This window comes from Dromaius novaehollandiae, chromosome 1 (genome assembly GCF_036370855.1).
Source record: "Dromaius novaehollandiae isolate bDroNov1 chromosome 1, bDroNov1.hap1, whole genome shotgun sequence".
Taxonomy (NCBI): domain Eukaryota; kingdom Metazoa; phylum Chordata; class Aves; order Casuariiformes; family Dromaiidae; genus Dromaius; species Dromaius novaehollandiae.
This window is the reverse complement of record NC_088098.1, coordinates 39,730,983-39,755,570: the sequence shown is the minus strand read 5'-3', so window position 1 is coordinate 39,755,570 and position 24,588 is coordinate 39,730,983. Positions and strand designations below refer to the sequence as shown.

Here is a 24,588-nt window from a genome sequence, read left to right as displayed (position 1 = left end):
TGCATTATCTCCCAAATTCTCATATATATACCAGGTTAGGCCAATACAGTTCGTTTAGACCCTTATGAGAAAACAGAAAGAAGAAATAAACCCTTTCCTAATTTTTCTCCTTGGCAGTCTTTAAATAATGATGTCATAATGGGAAAAGCAGGAACTACATACATGATTTTCTCCATTCAAACCAAGTACCTAGCAGTGGACAGAGCTAAGGACAGAGAAGAGCTTTGGTTCTTTGCTTTCCTTTCCATTAACCAAGAGACACATGAGGATTTGCATATTTCATTTTTTAGCCTATGTCAGCCCAATGCACGTGGTGGGTGCAGAGTGTTAAGTTATACTTTAACCCTCAAGAACACTGAAACAACAGCCTTTTTTTCTAAATTGACAGTGGTGTAACCAAGACTGGAATATGGATTTCCAATACTCTGCCATGGATCTAGTTAAATTCATAATCATAACCACTACATTTGCATTACTGTAATAATTTGCACAGCACAAGCTGTGTGTCCAATCTGATTCATTTTCCCCCTAGTACTTCTGAGAAGGAAGCAACGTGAAACCCAGTTCACTACATCGGTTATATATGCAACGGCCTGTAGAAATCAGCTACCTAACTTTGTTTATGTGCCTAGGAAAACCAGGGTGCTCTTTTAATATAACAAATTTAACAAAATCCATCTGGACCTCAAGCTGTGCTCATCATTCCTGTACGTGATAAAATAGTTTGTCCGTCTTGGGGAATTTTGCTGACAGCTTACTGAAACCAGTTACTGCCTAACCCATAAATGAGACAGAACTTCTTTCATCCACATGTGTTTTCTCTTAGTATCTGGGTGGTTGAAAGATCATCACTGTAGAAAGTTTAGATGTATTGCTGTGATAATGGAATCCACTAGCAAAGTGAAGCATAAAAATATAATGTAACCATTGTTGTCATGTATCTGTACTGACAGATGTAAATAAGGCCACCAGCACTGTATTTTTTTTACTAAATCTCAAAGCAGCAACAAAATTATAACTAAATAGTGACGTGCCTACCTCAGATTTTGAAGTATTCAATTCCCACAGTTAGTCATATAAGAATGTAGGACATTTTAGGATAAAAAGAAATCAGAAATCACATGTAAAACCTCCACCTCCCTCAAGTTACCACTTATTATTTACCACAGATTTTTCCACTAATTATGCAAATCATTTTAAGGGGGTTACATTAAGGGTACTAAATTATAGCCTTCCTTAAATAAGGCATACTCTTTACAATGTAAGTTCATTTAGCATTTATTAACAACTCCCTTATTCTTTTTCCATTTGATTTGAAATTTAGCTGTTGTCCCTAGACTTGCATAGGCCAATGATGCTCTTTCATGTGCAGAATCTTGTTCTCCTTCAATAAACACAAGTTTCACAATTTTTGGCTTGGTTATGCCTAGATTACATGAGATTAGGAATACCGGGGTGCCACCAACCTGACTAACTTTAGATACCTTGTTATGTGCCTGGTTTAGAAAGCTCCATCACCCTCCTATGCAAACTTTGCACTGAGCTGAGACTCCTCCAGGGATCGGATTAACCAGGCTCCTGGTCTGTGTTGGCTCCTGGAGGAGTGTAAGTCTCTAAGCTGATTACACAGTGATCCAAGGACAACTAGACTCCTGAATTAGTCTCCTGAAGTCCTCACTTCTGCACAAACCTAATCTTGTCACTCTCATAATTTTGAGATTATAACCTTCCCCTGGGGCTTCTGCTTCCCATATAAAAACAGCCTGGCTATTAAGGCTGTAGAATTAGAGTCCTGAAATATTTTTTCCACTGGTTCCAGTTTCTGTTGACGAAGAGCCCAACCACTCACTGCAGCCGGCACTAAAGTAGGTTGCCTTCAGTGCCACGTGGAATGGGCTCAGAGCCGTCGTCAGAGGGGGACCCGGCTCAAAACCCACGCCCAGCCACTGCAGCCTGGAAATCAGGATCAGAGCGGCTCCATCAGAACCACTCTCTGAAATCAGGAGATTTAGTCGCTAGCCTTGCACGCGCAAGGACAAAACATGTCTCTGTCTCCAGCAGGGACTGGATGTTACCACGTCTGTATCCTCATCATGTTCTGTGTAACCTCTTAGAGGTATATCCCTCCAAGAACAATCCGTATTTCTCTCTCAGACAGTGGACAGCCTCACCTTTTCATACTCACTTACCAAAACACATGCAGTGATTTTTACCTCCCAGGAAATCAAGTCGAAGGTAAGCGGTATTCTTACCATACCTGAGCTGGCAGTAACAAAGTAAACTGTTTCACCAATCTATGGTTTCTATTCCAGTTTGAAGTCTAGACTTAAATGTTTTGGTTCAAATTCACTAATCCAGACATAGTGCATAGTCTATTTTTAATAAAATAAATTAATTCAAAGGCAAGTAATTTTTCTAAAGAAAATGAAATTATTATCAGCACAAAAACAATGGAATTATAACACACACATTGGGTTAAATGAATGATTGCCTGCGTCTCAGGATGGGCTATGGAGAAAATTATTCAAATCCAACACTGTAAGATTAAGCAAAAAGATAACTTCTTCACTGGAATAATCTAACCTAAACTAATTACCATTATAAAGACAGACTTCCCAAGTTCCAAAGTACAAAATGAAATGTGACTGCTTACTAAAAGTTTTCAAAAAGTAAAAAGTCTATAAAAAGTATCCACCCTTTCCAATTCATATGCTTTGGTTTTGCTTACACATGTGCACCCATAGAAATACATTCAAAATGTACATAGTGCCTCAGAATGGCAGGTTTTCTCAGTGGTCTAGCACAGGGGAAGTACATGATTCTTTGAATCAAATAAAGAGAAGCTGCATCTAAAGTGTGTTGCACTGCCCTCTACCCATATGTGTAAGAAACAGTAACTTTTCACAATGCATTTGAAAAATTACTCAAATCAAGATTGAAGATTTTGTTATTACTGAATAAAGAAGATGAATGTGCCATTCAGGTATCTGCTGCTATATTTATTATCTTGTTTCTGTCATTCCAATGAGATCACTCTAATTCTTCTTTCTAAAATGCCTGTAAAAACTTCTCCTAGGTATTAAAGGACCACAGACTCAATTAATGAAAAATAATCTCTATTATGTGGATTTGCCAAATAATTTTTTCAACATGTACACCATGACTAATTTGCTGACTTGAGTTTTTTGCATGCCAAACCTTTTCCCACTGTAAAATGTCTGAAAAAAAGTATTAAGAATTTTTTAAAGTACATTCAGAACTGCAACAAGTTAATGAAGAAAGGGAGGCATATCTGCATGATAAACTATAGTAAGTCTTAAAGATTAATATTCACTATGAAAGGACAGAATAGTTATTTTCATCATCACTACTGTTGACAAATTTTTAAATTAACCTATCCTTGATCGTAGATAGATTATATATTATTGAGTGCATAATTAATTGAGGTAACATAAGAAAAGGGAAGAATATGTCATGACATTGTCATACACCCTAGTTTTTATCAAGACATTACATTTCATTCAAAGAGGAAGGTTTAAGTATCTATATTAAACTAAACTTTGTCAGAAATATGTAAAAGCCTCAAATGTCCAATGGAGCAGCCATATGTGTTCATCAGGACCTTCTAGACCATAAACACTGAGGGATGAACACAATTCTGTATTTCACACAGACTTAAAACTTCAGCACCCTGAGTCTGATTCTACTTAAAGCAATAAAGGTAGACTTCGCATCACACATCATATGCCTTGTAAAATTTAAATGCTTATTAAATCTATCAGTCACGCTGGCTCCTTCAGTAGTTAATCCTGACAGGCAGGTTGCCATGAAAGTAATCATATCATAGAAGTCAGTCTTGGAATCCTGTAGGCTACCTGCCCACATTTTAGAGGGCAAAAGTTAGGCAAGAAGAATCCCAACACAGGTGTCTTTTTTTTTTATTTTATGCTTTGCTTTCTTTCTTTCTTTCCAGCTGGAAGCTTTTATTTACTCATTATCAGCTTAAAACTAAAAAGCTGTTCAGAAACTCATTTTGAATTATTTTCTGAAATATCTGCTTTTTATGGAAAAAAAATAGAATTGAATTACTGCTACAAAAAGAAGGGTTGCTAAGACCACTATAGACCGTTTGTATCAATGAATACTTGCATACGCGCATGTATTTGTGGATAACATGTTTTTCAAGTGTACTAATTTTTCATTAGAAAGGGACATGTTATCGTAAGCCAATGTCCTAATATTACTGCAAAACAATGACATGTTTCAAAATAATGAACTAATTAATATAAATAAGTAAATCAACATTTCTGTTTGATACCAGCATTTCTACGTCCTGGAGCTCCTTATTCTGCTAGCAGCTCAGAATACTAGAAGAATTTGCAGCAGAAGACAGAAGTCTTTCATATAGGAAGCTTTCAGAACTATGGACCTTGCCTTTTTCTAGAAAGCCTTTACTGAAAAATATATGGAAAATATACGGAAAGAGAAAATCATATTCTTCACAGACAGTACAGAAGTTTCTGGTGACAAACAGATTCAACTTCTGTTTATATGAAAGCAAACAGCTGAATTCTTGCTTTCAGTTTATGGATAGGAAATAAGAAAGATACTGCCAACCTGAGTATAAAAACCTTTTACAGCTGAAAAATTTTGTAGCTGAAACATAGCCATGAATATAAATTTAATCAAGGAATAAAATAATCTTAAAACTCCTGACATTAAAGTAGAGGGCTGAAAGCATGCTAATGGAAGTAGAAATTTTGTTAAACTAGCCTTAGCTTTTGTATTTCTTTCTCTTTATGAAGGTATGAAAGCTGCAGTTCTGGACACAGAATGATCACCTCTCCTCGTAATGAAATATTTTTAAACATAGCAAAAGAAAAGAGGAGAGAAAGGGCTTGAAGAACCACAAGATTTTGAGGAATTACAGTGAGAGGAAAGCTTTATAACAAATTGATCCCCTCTGCCCTCTGTTCCTGAGCAAAGGACTAGCATGCAGTCACTATCTTCCAAATCATAAACAACTGCTTTGTTCAAAGCTTTTTTGGCCAGACTTCCTTTCAATAGTGGCAATGTATAAGGGAATATGGTACCTATTCTTATAAAAAATGCACTTTTACTAAATTATAAACAAAACCCTACAACCAGCGGTATTTACATGCAGCTGGCTAGCCCCTTATTCCATTGATTAAAGCAGTAAATACTGTCTATTTGTAGACCTACATTCAAAACACCCTCATTATGATGGAAATAATACCGAAAAAGAGTCTATTTTTTCAAGAGCAAGATGTTATTTCCTCTCACACAGTATTAAGTATCCTTCAGAATGCAAAATTCGGCTTCAGAAAATGTTGAGAGTTCTCAGATTCTTCCAGGACCACTCCATAATTCCCCAGATTACATGTTCAAAGTAAACTTTACAGGGAGAGCATGCAAAGACACTAACATTCAGTAGCAGAGGAAAAAAATGCATTTCACACTGTAATGCTCAAAGCAAATCGAAGTATATCTTAATTATCTTATCAAATCAGGTAATTGCTACCAGCAACATCCTCCCATACATTTATTTTTACAACATTCCTAGTTTCAAGGCAAAGATTTCTATTGGGTTGAAGTCTGAACAAGTTTTCTCAACTGAAAAAGGGATAAATTTATCGTAAACATGACAGTCGATTTTTGATGTGAATAGACTCAAGAACCAGAATATTATTATTGTATTCTGATACTTTTATTCTATCCTAGATCATTAACTTATCACATCTTAGAGACTCTATTATTCATGAAGTATGCAAATATCTTTTAAACAAGCAAATAATATATCAGACACACATTAAACTAAATAGAGCAGTGTGTAAAACTCTTCATTAAGAACTTCACTTTCCATAGTCTTACACATGAATGGCCTTTGTTTTCCTTCCTCAATAAAGTATATGTTGCTAACGCTCTTCCCACTGAAAAAAGATATTTGTGTTTAAAACTGATTCTTTTGTCATGGCCAATAAGCAACCACCTTAACAAAATATTTGTTCAGCTTCACTCTGAAAGCAATGTAATTCAGCAGTTAAGAATTCTGCTGAGTTTTGTACTTTTCTAAACCTAAACCCTAAACTGATCACTTAAAAGAAACAACTAGATTAGGGCCATTTCTTGTCCCTTAAAAAAACCCATTCAAACAGAGCTAGGCACTCAAAACCAGAATGTGTTGTGATGAAAAGAGTTTATAATGCATAAAGCTAGTGATTGCGCCTTTTCCTCATCTATTTTGTTAATCATTTGAAATCATTCATTGGTGTATGGCATTGCGTATGTGAGGAAAACATTAAAATAATATGTACATTAATCTGAGGGTGTGTAATCGGTTCTGATTATGCAAAAGACTGTTTTGTCTCTCAGATAAGCTTACTTCAAAGAGTTGCATTTCTAGCCAGAAACTCAGGTTTTCTATTATCTGCCTTGCAAGTAAAGTCATTTTCTAGAACATTTGGAGAATGCAAATATAAAGTCCAAGAACACCTTAAAATTAATTAAAACTTGAGCTAAATCTAATTTACAATGTTTCCTGCTCACTTTAGTTTTACTCCCAAGAAATGCAAGTTTAAAAACAAGCAGACACTTAAGATAGATGCCATTTTACTACACATATTGCAAACAAAGGCTTAAAAAATGAGTCTTTTATGTCTGTTGTAAGTGACAGAATCTTTCCACCTACAGTTGTGTTTCTTGGACAGCCAAGAAAAAGGCTTTTGCACCTGAGAAAATTAACTTTTTAACCTACCTCGACTGCATATCTTGGTGCGTTTTGGACTGGCTGATTTCAGCTGGAGGTGAAGGGACTTGCTGTTGTAGCTCCACCAAAGACTGGTAATATTGTTGCTGATGATGTTGTTGCTGTTTGTAGCGAGACAAACTGAAAAACAGGCCTAAAATGGCTTTCAAATTTCCATTCCTTATTTCTGTAAAAAAATAAGACAGAGAAAAAGAAGCGAAATCACTGTGGTTTAGACTTTCAGTTTTGTATCAGTAAAACATGTGTGTAACTATACAAATATAAGCCCTTGTATCACTGTATCCATCTCCAGCATCAGTTACATGTTAGATATCTCTGATACTTTATCATCTATTATAACCTTTGGTTATTTATCTGCCTTTTTTTGCAATAAACACCTACCTCCATAACTCCATCACGTTGAGTCACATGTGCATGGACATCAAGATGAGTAAACCAAACCCTAAATTATGTACGCAATCTGAAATGAATGCTCCTGCCTCGACACAATTCAAAGACTCTTGGGAAGGTGAGAGGCAAGAACGAGTGGTAAAGTCTGAATTCTTTCCAGCTTCAGGTACGCATCGCTTTTCCCTAGCTGCTTTGTATCCTTCTTGTTGTTTGGGCAAATTCTATGGACACTAGCAGCAAATAGTGATTTCCAGGAAAATCTGGAAGAGGAGATGGTAATGGTCTTGGGATGAGAGCACATTCATTCAAAAAGACTAGCAAATGGAAAATGCCAAGAAAAAAAGGTGACTCAAGACTTGTGATTATATCTTTGAATTTTCCAGTTACATGATTATCTATTTCATGCTATTAGGATTAATGAAGGCTTCAAAACTATGGCTTTCACACAAGGCTAAAACAGCTACCAGTATGGAACTGTGTTGATCCACAGTAGCTTCCTCACATCTCTCATTCCTTTCCCTCTTAGTCTGTTTTTCTTCCCCAGCCTGAGATGAGGCTTTTTAAAAGACTAGTGTTATTCTCTCCACATAAAGGATCTGTATCAAAAGGAAGCCTCGGGGGGCTTTAATGAAATTATCTGCAGCACTTGGGTCTGTTCAGAACTTCATTATCAATTTTCTTTGGCACTGAACTTCTTCTGAAAGGTTTTCATTAGGCCTATAGCTTTTTCACAAGGTATAAACTAGCATGCAACACTGCAATCCTTCTCAAGCTGCAGGTGCTACTCACCCTTTCTTATGTAATGTTTAAAACAGAATTTATAAATGAGCACTGTCATATTTATGTGCTTAAAACATATTCATTTCTTTCAAAAAGAGTAGGAGAATTACTAGTACACACGTGAACAGTCCAGCAAACACAGAAGCCTTTATGTTCTCGTCCTGTTGTACAAAAGCAAACACAACCCAGGACGCTGGAATGTACTGTAAAATGGAAATTTGCTCGGAAAACCCATCCTTCTTCCTCCTCTCTTCAAAGGTGCTGCAGGATCTTTGATTACTCATGAAACCACCGCACATATGCAGAAAAACTTTCTCAGAATTAGAAAGCTTTTCAAGAAATGATCTGCAGTCACATTAGTTTCAAGGAAGATCATCATCAAGGAATGCAGAAAATTCCTATTTAAAATTATCTTAAAAAATCCCTACCCATAAATATCCTTCTTTAAGCTGCTCTAGTTTTAAAACATTTTCTATACCTGATACCAGTTTATTTATTCTTATCATTTTTACCATTTAATATTCAATAAAAAAGAACCTCTTGTTTAAAAAACCACATCATTAATAAGTTTTTAACTTAAAAACTCTCTTTTTGTCTTCACTTATATTTTTGTCTATTTTTAAAGGAGAATATGATAACTTCTGAAATTACTTCTGAACATTTTCTTTCCCAATTTAAACCACTTAAAGTTGGAAGATTTCTCTTACACGGAAAAAAACTAGAAACTTCTAAGTACTAAACTTTTTTGGGAGAGGGAGGCAGGATTGTTTTTCTGTTCAGCAACAGGTTTATTAGTTATCATTTGGGATCTCCTGTAAAGATTCTGCAGTCAAGATTTGAAAATGATTTTTGCTCTGGAGCTCCTTGCTCAAGTGTCAAAATGAGGTGGGAGACTTCTTGTAAGATCTTTAATCTTTGTTACAATTACGTTTCACTGTTCCAGAGACTGTCTGAAGCATGCGTTCATAAATGACCCATAGTAGAAAGACACATTTACCAAAGCCTGCTCCATAAACAGACTCTTACCAGTTTCTAAACTTAATTGATTTTAAACATAAATGTACTGACAAAACACTATGAACATAACTCGGCAATTTAATGATAAAAAACATTTCTCCTTTTCTCAATTCCTTCTTCTCAGGAAAAACTGTAATGTTCAGGATTGTGCATACTGGCATATTTAAGGGAGTCAGACTTCTGTGACAATTTGCACTAAGATCACTCATAAAGATTTTTAAGCATTTACAGCCGATTCATGACCAACTGCAAAATAGCAAAACTAGTTTTAATCTTTTTTCAGAACTCGGAGTCTGCCACTGTGTTTTTGGTGAAGTTTTTGAAGTTGAAGAATTATTATGACTGACAAGAAACTATAAAACCCTAACAATTGAAATTATTTTCATACTGTAACCTTACAAACTGAAGTGACAGATTTTAAGATAAATGCACTCATGATTTAAAAAAAAACAGCAGAAATGGAGAAAAAATAATATGTTATCTGTGTAATATGTAAACTCTATGTTTTGGAAGGTCTTCATTTTACTTCAAACAAATTTGCAGTGCATAAAATCAAGGAGGATGGTGGAGTCTCAGCTTTGTCTTCCAGAATTCCTGTATTTAGGTAGCATTGTTTCTTTCATTAAAAAGAGAAACTTAGTAATATCAGTGAATTACTTCTGTTCTAAGAGACTTCACTTAGCATCACTCTGTTAGTATGCACCTCATGAATTACTGGATGTTAACAATACGAAGAATATCCTCTGCGCTATAGCCAAAAGGTTGAAGTGATGAGGATACCAGAAATATACTTAATACCCTTGGATCGTAAATGTGTAGGCACCACAAAACACTTACAGAGGTCCATGTTTGGACTCAGAATTCAATATGAATTTTGCCATTTTTATCAGTGAGGTGAGGATTTCAGTCGTAACTTCTACCTACTACTTTCGTCTTACATTCCCATTCATTTCAATTAGAGTCTTGGAAATGAAAGTTTGGGATCTTCTGAAGAAAAGCTAGAAACACCATATGAACGCTCAAAAGTGGAAAACACTTTGTCAAGCAAAGGAAATTTATTTTGTTAACAGTTTTCAAAAATTACAGGAACACTAAATAACTATTTCAAAATACTATGAAATAAATCATTTAGAATTATGTTTTCCAGATTTGTAAAACTTTTATAAATTGTTCTTTGCATTTCACACTATGTTGCATTACTGCATTTAGTAGTATCTGCATTTAACACTACACAGCTGAAGTTTATAACCTATTAAAAATTATTTTCTGAAGTGAAAGTAAGTTATAAATAAAGGAATGCATTTCAAAATGCACCCAACTTTTAATCTACGAAAGTGAAGAAAAGAGTGGTATATCCTGTGTCATGGTATCAAACAATGAAGAAATATTCTAATGAAATAAATTGATGCTATTCACACATTTGGTTGTTATTTCATATCCAAGTAATAATAGGCTTCACAAAAAAATCAAGTTCTAAATAGCTTAGAGATGAATGCCAACATGTAAATTTTGACTATTCTCACATATCAACATATCCACAGTACATACAGGCATTCCTTTGAATTAATTAAGGAGTTTTTCCACAAGTAGACAATCAATGCAACAAAGATGTCACATATTGTGACCATGTTACACTTCTGCTAAAGTTCTATGAAGTTGGAGATGGTAAAAGGTAACAATTGTGTTAATTTTAAAACCAAACAGTGGTTAACATTCAAAATTATTTTCTATATACCTTCTAAAATTCAGCCAAAGTTACCATTTCTAGAAACAGAGTATTTTGCCTTCTAGCTTTTCATTGCACTAGAAGCAAAATGAAAATTTAGAGTTGCATTTTTTAAATACTTATTGTCTTCAGCTGCCATGGAGATCAAATGGATTTTGAAAGTGCACAGCACCTTGCAGAAGTGCTCAATCCGTTACATGATAAATGCTTGAATGCATTTTATTAATTCACATGATTAAACTATGCACCCATTTAAATTAATTTTACATTAATTCAGCAAACATTACATACTAATAAAGACAAAAGGTATTCTAATGTTTTTTATTTGATATATTTACTACATTAATCATAAACGCATCAGGCAGTAACTGGAGGTGAATAATATAGTAAGCAGGGCTATAATATAAGCAGCAAGTCCATTCACTCTTTCATTTAAAACATGACATGAAATACATTTTGGCCTCAGCCTGATAACATTACTACTAATAATAAATTAGCTTAAGCAAATAGTCTTCCCTGGGATAACTTATCTGAGCAAGATCCTCACATCTATGTTTGTGGGTTCGAAACCTATATATGAACAAGTTTAAAAATCGGGAAACCTTGTACCTACCTAACATTGTGGAGCTAACAAGAAAAGATTGATTCAGTTGAATAAATTATTATTCAAAAACAGGTTTCACACACACACTGGATTTCTTGGTTCAATTTTAAGAGAAAATTAAAACTAAACCTCTCTCTCACTCCCTATCGGCAATCTATATCTTAATGCTGTTCAAGTGCTGTTCAAGACAGCTGGAGTTCAGTATTTAGTTGCAAATAATTTGAATTAAGAAAATTCGTTTTCAAAAAAGAATCCTATTTTTTTTGTGATAATCTGTTTCTCTTACCTTCTGCAGAAAGACCTTGGACATTTACGCCTCTGGCTGCCAGAAAGCTGAGGCAGACATCAACATTCTCAATCTGCAACATGAACAGAAATAACACGCAGTATAAGACTATTTTACAAAATGTACCAAAGTGGAAATTCAGGGGGAAAAAAAAAAAAAAACAGGAATGAATACTTTACATTCATCACATACTACAGCTCTTTACCAAAGTTTAACAAGAATGATTACTGCTAATTGGGGAATTGATATAAAGCTTTCATTGTCCACTTTAGTGCTTAAAAACAATTCATAAAGGCCCGATCCAGAATGGCATGCTGGCAAGTCAGCAACCCACCTACTTAACATAAAACTGGATTTTGTACATTACAAACAAGCAGCAATGAAAGCATCCATAGAGGATTAGCCACTGAGTGTATGGCTGGAGATGTGGGAGACTGCGCTAGCTGCAGAATGCAAGCAAAACCTCCCAAGCAATGTGCCGGCAAAGGGAATTCCTGGGCATGAGGCGGAATTCGGCGAAAATGATGTCACGACAAGAGCTTCTTCCCTATTTTTTTCCATTAAATATTATGCCAAACAATTTTTATTTCTCTTATGTTTATGTTTCCCTGAAAAGGGCTTGCTTAGTAATGGTCATGCTGCTGACTTCTGTCGATGGTTTAGAAGAATTTTACCGTTACCACTGGCAGCTTTGGATAAGAGAAGGAGAAAATGTAGCCTAGATCAAGACCAATAACAGGATAAAACTTCTTCCTCTAAAATGAGTAATCACAGAATTAATTTAACTCCTTTCATGTTTTTATTTTTAACAGATTAGGGAGCCAGAATGTGCCAAAACGTCTTTGTGAGTCACCATCCCTGGCGGCTTCCCTCACCCCTTCTGGGATCCATGAGGCAAATACTCGATTATAAATGTAAAATCTCTCCAGTAACAACTTTCTGTGTCTAAACCGCTTCCTAACAAAACAGAATAATGATGTATAGGGAGGTGTCCTATGTCAAGTGCCTTCAACAAACTTTATTTTAAACTGAATTTTTTAGGTTGTAGGATTTTTTTAAGGCGATTAGGACCGCACAAATAAAACAAAATGTTTAATGTTATATTTAAAATACCTATTTTCACTGAAGAATGTTAAAAAGAAAACAACGAGGAATATTCAGTGCTAAAAACACAAACCTGCAGTCAATCATGTGCATGCAGTTAATTTTATTTGAATGTTTACACATTTTACAATACCATGTTTCTGTAGTTTTCAACCCCTAAAACATATTGGGCTAAATTCATTCCTTTATTAAAAGCTGCTCGATCCTTGGCAGTATCTTTTCTAGCCTGGTATACCACTTTCTATGTGAGGAAAATTATTAAAAAAAAGAATGAGGAGGAGGAGGGCCTTTCATTTGTTATTGTCACCTTTCTCTGGTCACAGTTCTGCCCTTATTCGCAGCAAATAATATTGACTAAAAGGAACAAAAATAGTCTCTTTGCCTTAAAAGCCTACACAGACTCTCTTGACCTGCAAGTAATATTATAAATTTATGAACATCTGCAAAATTCTTAGATATCTGCTCTTTAAGTGAAATAAACACTCCAATGCATTAGGAAACATACCTGAGAAAAAGTCTTCTCATACACTAATCAAACTGTTTTCAAGGGCATGCCAGCATTTATGGCGAATGATTAATAATCTCTCTCCTAAATCAATTAAAAAAAAATGAATGCAACTCTGCAGCTAATAAAGTTACTCCTAATTCAGGTTTTACCACAAAGCTTCCATAGCCCACTTTGGCAGTCAGCGCCAGTTTACGTGGCCTCGCATGCAGAGCAGCCATCCCAAAACCAATGTGATGGCTCCAACCCCGGTCATGCATGCCCATGCCAGAAACCAGGGCATTAACTCTGGCATATTCTCACATGCTTATTTAATTTTCCATGGTGAAAACAGCACAAAATTACATGAGGTCATTCAATAAGGTGTAGCGATGTGCCGCAGCTACGGCAGTCATTGAGCTGGCTGCGGCAGTGACAAGAAGACGCCGGGGCCCTGCCCCTCTGCCTTCGCTGCCTCTCCAAGCCCGCTGGGGGCTGCCCGGGTGCAGAAAGTTCCCCACCAAAGAAGCAAGTGTGTTTAGCCTCCAACCGCCAGCCGCACTCCCTTGGGCCTGGGCAATTGCCTGGGTTATTGCCTTGGGCCTGGGCAATAACGCACGGGGCGAGAGTGTCTCTACCCAAGCGCCTGAGAGCCCTCCAACCACCTCATCAGCGTAAGAAGCCAATCCGAACAGAAACGGACCTGTCTTGAGGAATTCAGCAGAAACGACGATTGGTTTGGATATCAGCTGTATAACTGAGTGTCTTGTGCAACTTCCACATCAAGCTTAATGCAGAGTGAACTATTTGAAAGATGGCAAATTTCAGTCTACTACTAAATATTGGAAGCCAAAAAAAAAAAAGAAAAAGGCAGACTGAAGGCATGAATGCCCACCTCCAAACTGCATCGAGATCTCCTAGCAGACCTCCCAGTGTTAACATGACATTTTTCATAAATCGCATGAGTCCTCCGCAACACTTCAGGAGAGTGTGTGTGTGTGTGTAACTATAAACATCAGAAATCATTTACTGGGGAACATTTAAATGCTTATACTTCACGTTTGGTTTTTTTAATGTGCCTTGAAAACATTTAAATGTCTGCCTCTTTGTATCTGCAACACTGAATATTATTACATAATGAACCCAATATATAAACCTTAATAGACACTTATGGTGAAAAAAATCCTATAGAAATGGCACGTGGTTACTTTTTGGGTCTATTTTTACAGTATGTGCCTTTGAAGTCGCATCTCTCAAAAGTGCAGATGAAGCTGGTCATCATCATTGACACTGAAGACTCAATATAAGAGCAGAAGTACAGAGGAAATTCTGTTTTGCTTCTTAATTCATCAGAAGAATAGAAGCTCGAACCCCAAAGCCATTCCTGTTGGTCAGGGTGCCTGAAGTACAAGCAGAAGCTACCTTACATACAGTAGGCTGTGGCTGCAGCATTAGCCTTTTCGGAAAGTCTTGTTTTGACTTGTGAATTGAGCTTGGTGAGTTGGTATGGCAGCTCACGGCCACATAATACATAGAATATCTCAGACTACAACTCTTACAGTAAGTTTTCTGATAATAACTATAATTATTATACAGCTCTCCAGAGCTGTTAGAAGATTCAATGAGACTTGCACTAATACATTTGGGGGGTTATTTTCACTTTCTTCCCTTTTCAGTCTAGAAAAAGCAAACTTTAAAGTTATCCCATTTTGAAACTCTCAGTGCATGTATAAACATTGGCTTAATTATCTACTTCTTGCCTTGGCAAACCACAGTTATTCTTTGAACTCAAACTCTAACAGCCCCAAACACTTTTTATTCAAACTTAAAAACATATGACAGTAATTTTGCAACTACAAAAGTTCTAAGGGATTTCAAGCAGCTTCCACTCCTCAACACTGTTTCAATCAAGAGTGGTACGAATCTCTGAACGCCATGTTTATTTAAGTAGTTAGCGATGGGGTTATTATAGGCTGGGATAAACTTTTCCTAGCGCGAACACTGCATATGTGGAACTCTACCTGCTTTAGTACCAATGATTGAAGATTTTGCACTGTAATACTGCACACAAGCCTAAGACAAGTTTCATAACTCCCTTAGGCTTGCAATTTTAAAGTGAATTTTCCTTTCAAAAAGCACTAGTTCATAACAAAGGTGATGTTCCTCATTAGCATGAATAGTAGTGTCAAAATTGCACAGTGTTGTAGCAGAAAACGTAGTTCATTCCAGCACAGAATTCAAGATATACAGAGTGATTCCAAATCTTAAATATCAAGAGATAGGAAGTGACTCAAAGTTGCCAATTGGCTTGTAAATGTTTCCAGGATCAGACTGTTGCTGAACAGCTCTCCATCACTGTCAATCACAAAAAATTTTTGCTCCAAATCACATATTTTACACTAAAGGTTCAAAGAGTGGAAGAACATTACAGTGTTTTGAATGGTGGATTAGCCACATTAAAAATGCTAAAACCTAAAAATAGAATAAATAATGATATAGTAAACCTTCACTGCCACGTAGATGAATCATACACTACATGAGATGATTGCTTTTCAGAGGTAACAAAAAGTAGCTCTGAACAGAGATATTCAAGAATAACTCATGCAATTCTGAAATGTGGCACCAACATCATGGGTGCAGACAAACACAGCTAAGCAGATGATAATATAAGAATTCAGATTTGTGGGCATCACCAGGTAGATAACATCTAAATGATACTTATTTAATTAAGCCTGCGGAGTTATACCTACAAACTGTTAAGCTGTTCTGTAAATCAAATCCTTTTAATACCACTTAGAAACACAGCATTACATAAAATGCATCTGAAATACTGGCACTATAAATAGTATTGGCCCCAAGATATTACTACATCCATATTTTAAGGGCTTACTGCTCAAACAGTGATGCACAAATAAGCAGGAATATCACAACTCTGATACTATTAACACATTACATGACGTATAAAAAAGATATATATTGCAACTCTGCTGTAACATATTACATGCTACAGTTGTGGGTAATCTGCTTTTCACTGGAAGCTATTTGAAATGTTACTGACAAATAAATCACTAAACCAGACTGAGAGACTTGCATGTAGCTAAACAGTAGTACTGAATACCCGGCAGTTAGCAGACTTACAGGAACAGCTCATTTGTGGGACTGTACTCAGCAGTGACTCACCATATAGAATATGTCTACTTATTACAATTATTTTTGCCATTACTAAGATTAGTTTTCGTGTCTTTTGTCTGGCAGACAACACTTTCTTTACTTCCAAGCATAAATTCAATTGCAGGATTCTCAGAAGACGAATAATGATGACTAATGCAGCATTATGTTTTTCTGTATTTATATGAAGCTCTGAAAAATATCTGTTTGACTAATATTCTCTCTTGTGAAGTTTATGACTCTACAGTTTACAAGAACATTTAGATACATTTGTGAGTTGGCTGTGATTTAATTGCCTAATTTGAGCTGGATTCCTCATGTGGAAGAATGAAACACCTTTTAACTACAACATCTCATTATTACATAATTTTTCATCACATTTTTTCCTAAATTATCCTTGATTGTTTTGGTGGCAGAAGTAAAACAGTAACTTCTGTTAGCACTTCATTCACTTCGATCTTCCATAGCTCTCCGTGTTTCGACACTCCGATTCACAACACAAAGCCCAAGATACAACTTGGCAAATGTTTTGCTCTGTAGAAGTTTTACTAATGGTGCTGACAGCTCATTAAGGGCACTCATAGAAATACACAATCATGGAAAACCAGAAAGCCACATACTCAGTCACCTTCCAGAGCAGAGAAACTCCATAAACTGGTCAATTTTTGCTGCCTTTTTTCCATACCAGTATTAAATATTAGTCCTTCGAGATTAATAATATGGCATGAGATATTCTCTGTCACAGCAACTGTATTTCAAACACACTTTACTAGCAAGATTTCTTTTCAAACTTCCCCAGGGTATTAAACTGAGTTCAGAAAGTCATGTTTGACTCTTTTCTTTCTATGGATCATCATCACTAATAAAAATTGTGAAGGTCAATGGATTTAATGAATGCAAAATTAGGAAAAAAATTATTCTTACTCAAGTTCTGTAGCACTCTGCAACCAAAATCAAAGAAAAATGCTATGTAGTCCTTTTAGGTAGCATATGAGACTCTAAATATTCACAACACCTACACCATATAGAAAGGAGAGAGTGCTTATTGCAGGCAGCTCAACCTACAGCCTGTGAAAAACGAAAGAGCAGATAGTATTTGCCTGTTTGACTTCCACATGACCGGAGCATGGAAGGAGACATACCAGCTTTTGAGTGCTGGCTGCTTTCTTAGTAGCAGGTGAAATGTCAGTGCTTTGCTCTTAACTGGAGGCTGCAAAAGGAACAGAGATTCAAGCAACTGCGAGACCTTTACGTGCGGATGAAAGCATCTTTGGAGCACACTGTGGACCCTGGGAGAAGATGAAACTGTCCACGTAGACTTAGTTATACAGCATGCTTTGGAAGAAACTAGAAAATATTTCAACATGGAGATGGCCTAAACTTTGATCCTCCCTCACATAATAGAGAGCAGTGTAAGACTTGGTCATACACACTCTCATATACACATTCATTCTCACAAATAAACTACCTAAAACATCTATTTTTTTGGCCAAATTTATAAACTTGCACAGCCTGCTATACCTAAAGTTGTTCTCACAGATTGGGAAGGACTATTTTACTTCATTTTCTGTTCTCAGTTGACTCATATATTGCACACATCTGTGACTTCTTGACAACTCACTTGTGGTGTGGGAAACACCCAGATTTTTAGTTTGCTTTTCAACTTTGTTTCTTCTGGGTTTTTTTTCCCCAGCTGGTTTCACTAGTTTGTATTCCTGTTCTGCCTCTCCTTTAAGCACAAGGCTAGAAAACTACAAGATAGAGATATAAAGACAAAATACTGGCAATTCTATACTGACATATGTTTTTATCTCCAGTTTTATCACTAAGCTTGTTTAACAAAGCCAGACTTGATAAACCAGGCAGGTGGACATTCAACTTCTGTACTGTCTACAGAACAGGCAAAGGTCAATACTTCCTTCACCAAAAAATAATTTTTAAATGACTCAAAGACTGTCTCCAATTCAAACAAATACTTGCAGAAAATACTGCCTGCTATTCTACATACCATTGTGCTTTCACTGTAACTATCTGTATGTATTATGATTTTGTCTCGCTGAGTATTGGGCCCAAATGCCCCCCTTTATGATAGCTGGTTTACTCAACAGCAATTCTATTAAACCTAACAGTATCATTCTGGATGAAAGCTGGCATACCAGAATGGACTACTCAGTCCAATGTCTATCTCCATTGACCCATATATTCTTCAAACATCACATTTTCAGCACTGTTTGGGATCTAGGTGATTCTTAAATGATCACTAAAATAATATTCAGTATTGAGAACCCCCTGATGTTCTTAACACGAACACAGATGTTCAGCACATTTGAAGTTCTGCTCACATCTTTACAAAAATCTGCAAAGAGTAATACAATTAAAATATAAAAATTCCCCTAATGCCTTTACAACACTTATACTTTGTGGCACAAAATGTACTTAATCCATAAAAAGTAAGAAAGTATGATTTATTTATTAAAACATATAATAAGATCCATTGTAATTATTTATAAAAGTACTTACCTGTAAGCTAGGTAATTATAAGAAACACTAGGAACACTTTCTATGCCATTTGAGTTGGCATTGTTGATGATTTACCTGTTTTCTCATGAAATTTTATTTACAAAATACATAAAATATGACAATTTTTGTAGGATTTGCACTATCACTGTATTGCTATATGTCGTCACCAATAGGTGTTTCCTAGCTATTCCAAAAGGGAGGGTTCCTGCTGCAGGAAACATTTTGTCTCAAATTTGTCTCTACTACAGAGAGAAAACAAGAGTAAGCTAAACAGTTTCAAAGGGAAAAATTATGTTTATTCTAGAAGAATTTGGCTGAGCTGTAACAAGCAGACTGGTTTCTTTTGATATTGCACAGATTAAACCAGTTAAATACACATGAAAGATCTGAAAGCAAGCCATCTGCTTTCTTTTCTCTTGCATATTTAAATGGGTTATGCTTATTAACATCTATGTATGTTAATACCTTCATACTAAAAGATTTTGATTCTTAAGCAAGACTGTCTGAAAGCCTCACATTTCCAACAAGATTCCCTGTGAAGAAGCTGTATATAGTTTTACTATGTAATAAAAACATTATTATTTTTACTACTACCACTACTGCTACTACTACTGCTACTGCTACTACTACTGCTACTACTACTATTTAATAAGGGCCTTTATGAAGAGCAGAGAAGACACCTAAGTATTTCCAGATCCTCAAAGGAAACGTGATGGGAAGAAATGTGTCCCAGAGTAATGCAAAACTTAAACTGATCCTCTTTAGTTCCAAATCTGTAATCTCTGCGCAAGACACCTGTACAGCATGCAGAACATTGCACTGTTCCCTTTACCTAAGACTACTGAGACTGGATGAAATTTGCCATGAATTCTCAGTTTATCCTGTAGAAAAGGGGGAAAACTGAAGAAATGGAAAATCTGGAGATAAACAAGCTCTCCAGTAAAATTAGGAAAAACACAAAGAAGAGCAGACTCAAAATCACCCTACTGCTTGTTCTAATTATTATTTCCCAAGAACTGCTTATTGCAATACGTTTTTGTAAGTGTACTGGAAGACGATATGAAGTTTCAATGAGTGGTGAAAATGTGAAAACCCACCCTGATAAAACAGGTGTTACTAGTCCTGCTGGGAGATATTAAGCGAGTTCTGCTGACTTGCTGTTACACGTGGCCTGTTACCTCACCCAGATACAAGGGACATTCCATTATTCTGTGGAAATTATAATGCATTTCAGAGTGTTAAAGTAGAATCCACTGACACATGCACACGCTCAACTTAACTGTTTTCTAATAAACTCCTCATTATGCATAATAGAATAGCTTAAGTATTTAATGAAAACAAGTATCAGTGAACGATGTAACATCAGCCCAAAAAAACTGTTCCAAACTCTGCAATAAAAACCATATATGCAAATTAAAAGTTGATTTACTGGAGGCATTTGGGGAGAATTTTACCTTAGAGAATAATAACTACTGGTATGTACAAGGCCTCCCAGGCAAAAATTTTTAGGAAATGATGCTGGAGTTATTTAATTATTAGGGGTTTTTTTGAGGAAAAGATGACAGTGTTATTCAGAACTGAAATACCTTCCACTTCCTTTTCCAAAAGATATTAAGGAACATGCACAACAAATTCTTCCAACATGCACTCCAAACATGAAATATGAACAGTAAACCCAGAAATGTTAAAGCAAATCAACTTCCCAAATGTTTGGAGAATTCAACAGACATATGTACTGACCTGCTGATACAAGAATGTATGAGGTCACCGTTAAGGTCGGAGTATGAGCTGGGGTGTGTATTGTTTTTAAGAAAATGCTGCAGAGGAAAATGGATGTCTTTTGGCATATATTATTGTCAGTCCTGTCAGGAAGATGGCAGTGACGACTGGTGTTGCAGATTTTTCACCTAGCCCCAAATCTGGTCCATGGCAAGTCTGGACTGAATGGGAGGTAATCTCTGCAACTTCAGACACTATTTGTTTAGTGTTTTTTGTGTTTGCCTACAAGATTAATGAACAACTCAGTTATTCTAACTAAAAGTATTAATTCTAATCATAATTTTTTGATAGATTGTTATGAACATCTGCTGGCCATTTTCATATTAAAAAAAACAAAAAAATAGAAAAATACAGACTTTTACTTTGCTTATCTATGCTGCAGTGTGTTGTTGCTTCTCTTGTCTTCCTTACTTAACCATTCTCCTTGCTGTGTCTTCTCTTGCATTTGCTGTACCATTTTCTTTAGGGATGTCTCTACAGCAGACAGTATCATTGGAAAGCCCAAAATACAATAATGATAATTTCTGAAGTGCTTTTGTGCCTTAATATAAATCATAAGAAGAAAGTATTGGATTTTTGACTGGAATACTGTACTAGATTTTGTCCTGAATAGGCTCATGGATTCGGATTCAGAAAATCAGGAAAGTACTTCAGCATCTTGTGTGTATTTCTTAGAGAGCTAAATTACGATTCCACAGCAGCATGGATCAAAAGAAAAGGCAAGGGGACAGTTCTCTTCCAAAGTCTCAAAGTAACTCTCAGCTTCAGTACTCTTGTCTCCACAGGCAAGTGGTCACTGACCCTGTGAAGGAACCCTACACATGCACTAAGAACACAAAATTGAAGATAAATACTAAATGTCTCTGTGAGGACATTTTTTTAAGGCAATGATAAAAGGGACTCTGTTTAAACATGGTGGTTTTTAAAGCAATGCATCACTTTAGCCAGCCTGTCTACAATGCTTTTTTAGTTATGCAACACTTCTGAGTCAGGAAGGTACCAGTGTCTAAATATTTACGGAACTTGGCAACTTCAGGAAATTGGAGAGCAACGTGAAAATACACACTTTTGACACAGAGTAGTTTCTCTCCATTAGGTCAAAAGAGAGCCTACAACAGAGTGTTCATTTACTGGATTTAATTAAATCTTTGAGAGTATTCCAGTTCTCTCCTTCACCATTATTTAGTATATAGCAACTTCATTTAGCTCATCAGAAAAAGCAGCTTTCAGAAGTAAAGGCAATTACAGCCAGTGACAGGATGAATCCTTTAAAAGATAAGTAAACAAATAAACTAAGGGGCATTTCACTGCATCTCTTGAACTTTGCAAATAGACACCATCCAGATGTCCTTCATGCTTTCTGAATCCTGTAATGCTACAGCATGTACAGGTGTGGCGGACAGATGAATGAACTTTTGCCTTAAACACTTCTTGGTGCATGGGGTGTGGGCAGGCCATGGCCCCGAATGGGCCATCTGTCCCTGGCGGAGGCAGGACTGGGCTGCTGCGACCCCCGAGATGGTCTCCCTGCGACCACCCGGGACACACCGAGCCTGCACTGAATGAGACCACAATCGGGCAGAGATTTTGGGATCTGGACTGTAAATCATTGTCCGTTTTTAGCACAACTTCTGTGGAACTTGCTTGGCATGAGTGGCTAGATTTGCTGGGGCCTTGGGCCGCACTCCCTAGTTCAGTGAGGGGGGGCCCCAGAGCTGGTGCAGGCGGGAACGATAAGGGAGTTACCAGCAATTTGCATCTGAAACAGTGCTAATTGCTGGAGTTACCACCTCTTTGTCAGGACCTGGAGAGATGATGGCGGGACCCGAGGAATGAGGACACGCCTGTCGGCAGAGGCTGCAACAGAAAACAGCCTGCCTAGGAACAGCGATGAGATCCAATAAGGAGCAGGAGACCCCAGACCCAAAAAGTTAGTATTGGTCTGAACTACCACGCGGGGATGGGAAACTTAATTTGAAAAAAGCTATAATTGTCCGGGGGTCTCTTTGTTCAGCTTCCCTCTTCGGAGGTACCCAACTCGAGCTGTGTGAAGAGGACCCACCTACCACCAGGCGGGAGTCCCCCCCACACTGCTGAGACTCCCAAAGGAAGAGGACCAACGGGACGCCGCTGGATCCACGGGTGGTGGTATCTTTTCTCTCTCTCTCTCTCTCTCTCTTTTTCCCTCTTCTTTGTTGAATCTGTTTGAAACGTGTGGCACGGGACTTGTCTAGCTAGTTGGTTATCCTATTTGACCACATGCCTTATCTTTGTGTTAATAAATCTTAAAACTGGTTGGCTGGTGTCGTTTCACCTTAATTCAGTCCAAGGGCATCACGAACTTGGTCCTTTGGTCCCAAGGGGAGGGAGGTCGTCCTGAACGACTCCTTTCGGGCCGCGACAACAGGGACGTCTGATAATTTCCTATTCTCCTGGCCTTTTGATTTTATAAATGCTCTGATGGTTAAATATATCATTATATTAGACATATTTTGCATGTTACCTTGAAAATTATCTATAAAACATTGAGCTCATCAGAAGAAAAGCGATAAAAATACTTGCTACCAACAACCTCTAAAAGTACAGCCCAGCGATTTCTGCAGATCTGAAGTTGTGCTGCTGGTCTTCCAGCTAGAAGTTAAAGTCCTTGGGAAACTATATGCAGGAGAGAACGTAATGTAAGACACTAATTTTCCTTTATATTTAGTCTTTGTTTTTCTGATTCAAATTGATTACAATTCCAAAGAAAAATTCAAAAGAAGCAAAACTGATGATGAATGGATGTCACAGGTTATTAAAACTATTCAATTTAAACAGAAACCTTTGAAAGACACAGGGATAACATGAAAGACCCATATTCAGGCTTTCACTTCTTCTATTGTACTTGTATTGTTTATTTTATATATTTACAAATTTTATGTTATGTTTAGCACAATATACAAAGACATATTAGGTCATGCTGTATATGTTTTCATACCGTGCTTATAAACAGTCTACTCAGTACTATCTCTTTGGTGTATGATCATTGCTTGGGAAGAATTTTCCACATTTTTCACAGGATCTTGTGTCTGGATTTTCAATCCAGGAAAATAAAAGCATCTGGCACCCCAAAAGGCAATGGGAGATTTGTTCTTGCGTCCAATAGGACCGGGATTTTTTTCTTGAATTCTCGGCCAAACATTATAATAGAAACATCAGGATCACTCAAGCCTATAAAATGGGGCCTGATCAAAAACATATTGCCTGTTGCCACTTTCATGTCCAGTTGTAGACAATGAAGTGTGAAGTGTACCAACAAGCAATATTTTAAATAGCTATCCAAGTGTTTTCAGGTTCCAAAATACAGCCAATATTATTTGAAAAATGAGCATTTACTGGGCTTTGGAGGGGGCACATATCTTCTGATACATTAATTCGTATTATGTAACAATATAAATCTTCCAAAACTGTTTATGGCTAGAAATCCAAATAGGAATTTTATATATACAAGAACTGTGAAGATGCCCTTGCACATATGTTTAATGTGGACTGGTGCTGCCAATCTGTCTACAAACCAAGTGAGAACTTCTACCAAAACCCAAGTCAAAGTCATTATTGGGAGGAATTGCTGAGAAAATCTGTGAGTGACAGGCAAAACAGCCCACAAGACTGGGATATGGGGTAGCTAACTATGTGTGCAGTTGGAATACACAAAACTGTAGCTGTTTAGCTTCATGAGCTATTATTTATTTCATATACAAATAGGCCTCAACTCTCAAGTGTGGAAATCCTGGGACAAAGAAAATTTTTGTGGTATTTATTTCCCTAGAGGAAAATGTCATCAGTAAGCTCCCACTGTAATTCCAAATAAACACTCAAAAATCAGGAGGTATGAATAATTCAAATAAGGTTCCAATTAGCCAACAATACACGCCTAAATGAAGCATATTCTAATTATTGTAGA

The 24,588-nt window shown here is 36.6% G+C and overlaps 1 protein-coding gene across 12 annotated transcripts in view; it reads right to left on the bottom strand.

The window, feature by feature from the left end:
* Window positions 1-24,588, bottom strand: part of NAV3 (neuron navigator 3) — a 558,174-nt gene that overhangs the window by 154,292 nt on the left and 379,294 nt on the right. For all 12 annotated transcript variants that reach the window (XM_064509436.1, XM_026100313.2, XM_026100316.2 and 9 more), the window contains 2 exons: window positions 11,591-11,663; window positions 6,776-6,953 (listed from right to left, as the gene is read on the bottom strand). In XM_064509436.1, coding sequence (XP_064365506.1) covers window positions 6,776-6,953; window positions 11,591-11,663 — 251 coding nt within the window. The remainder of the gene's footprint in view (window positions 1-6,775; window positions 6,954-11,590; window positions 11,664-24,588) is intronic.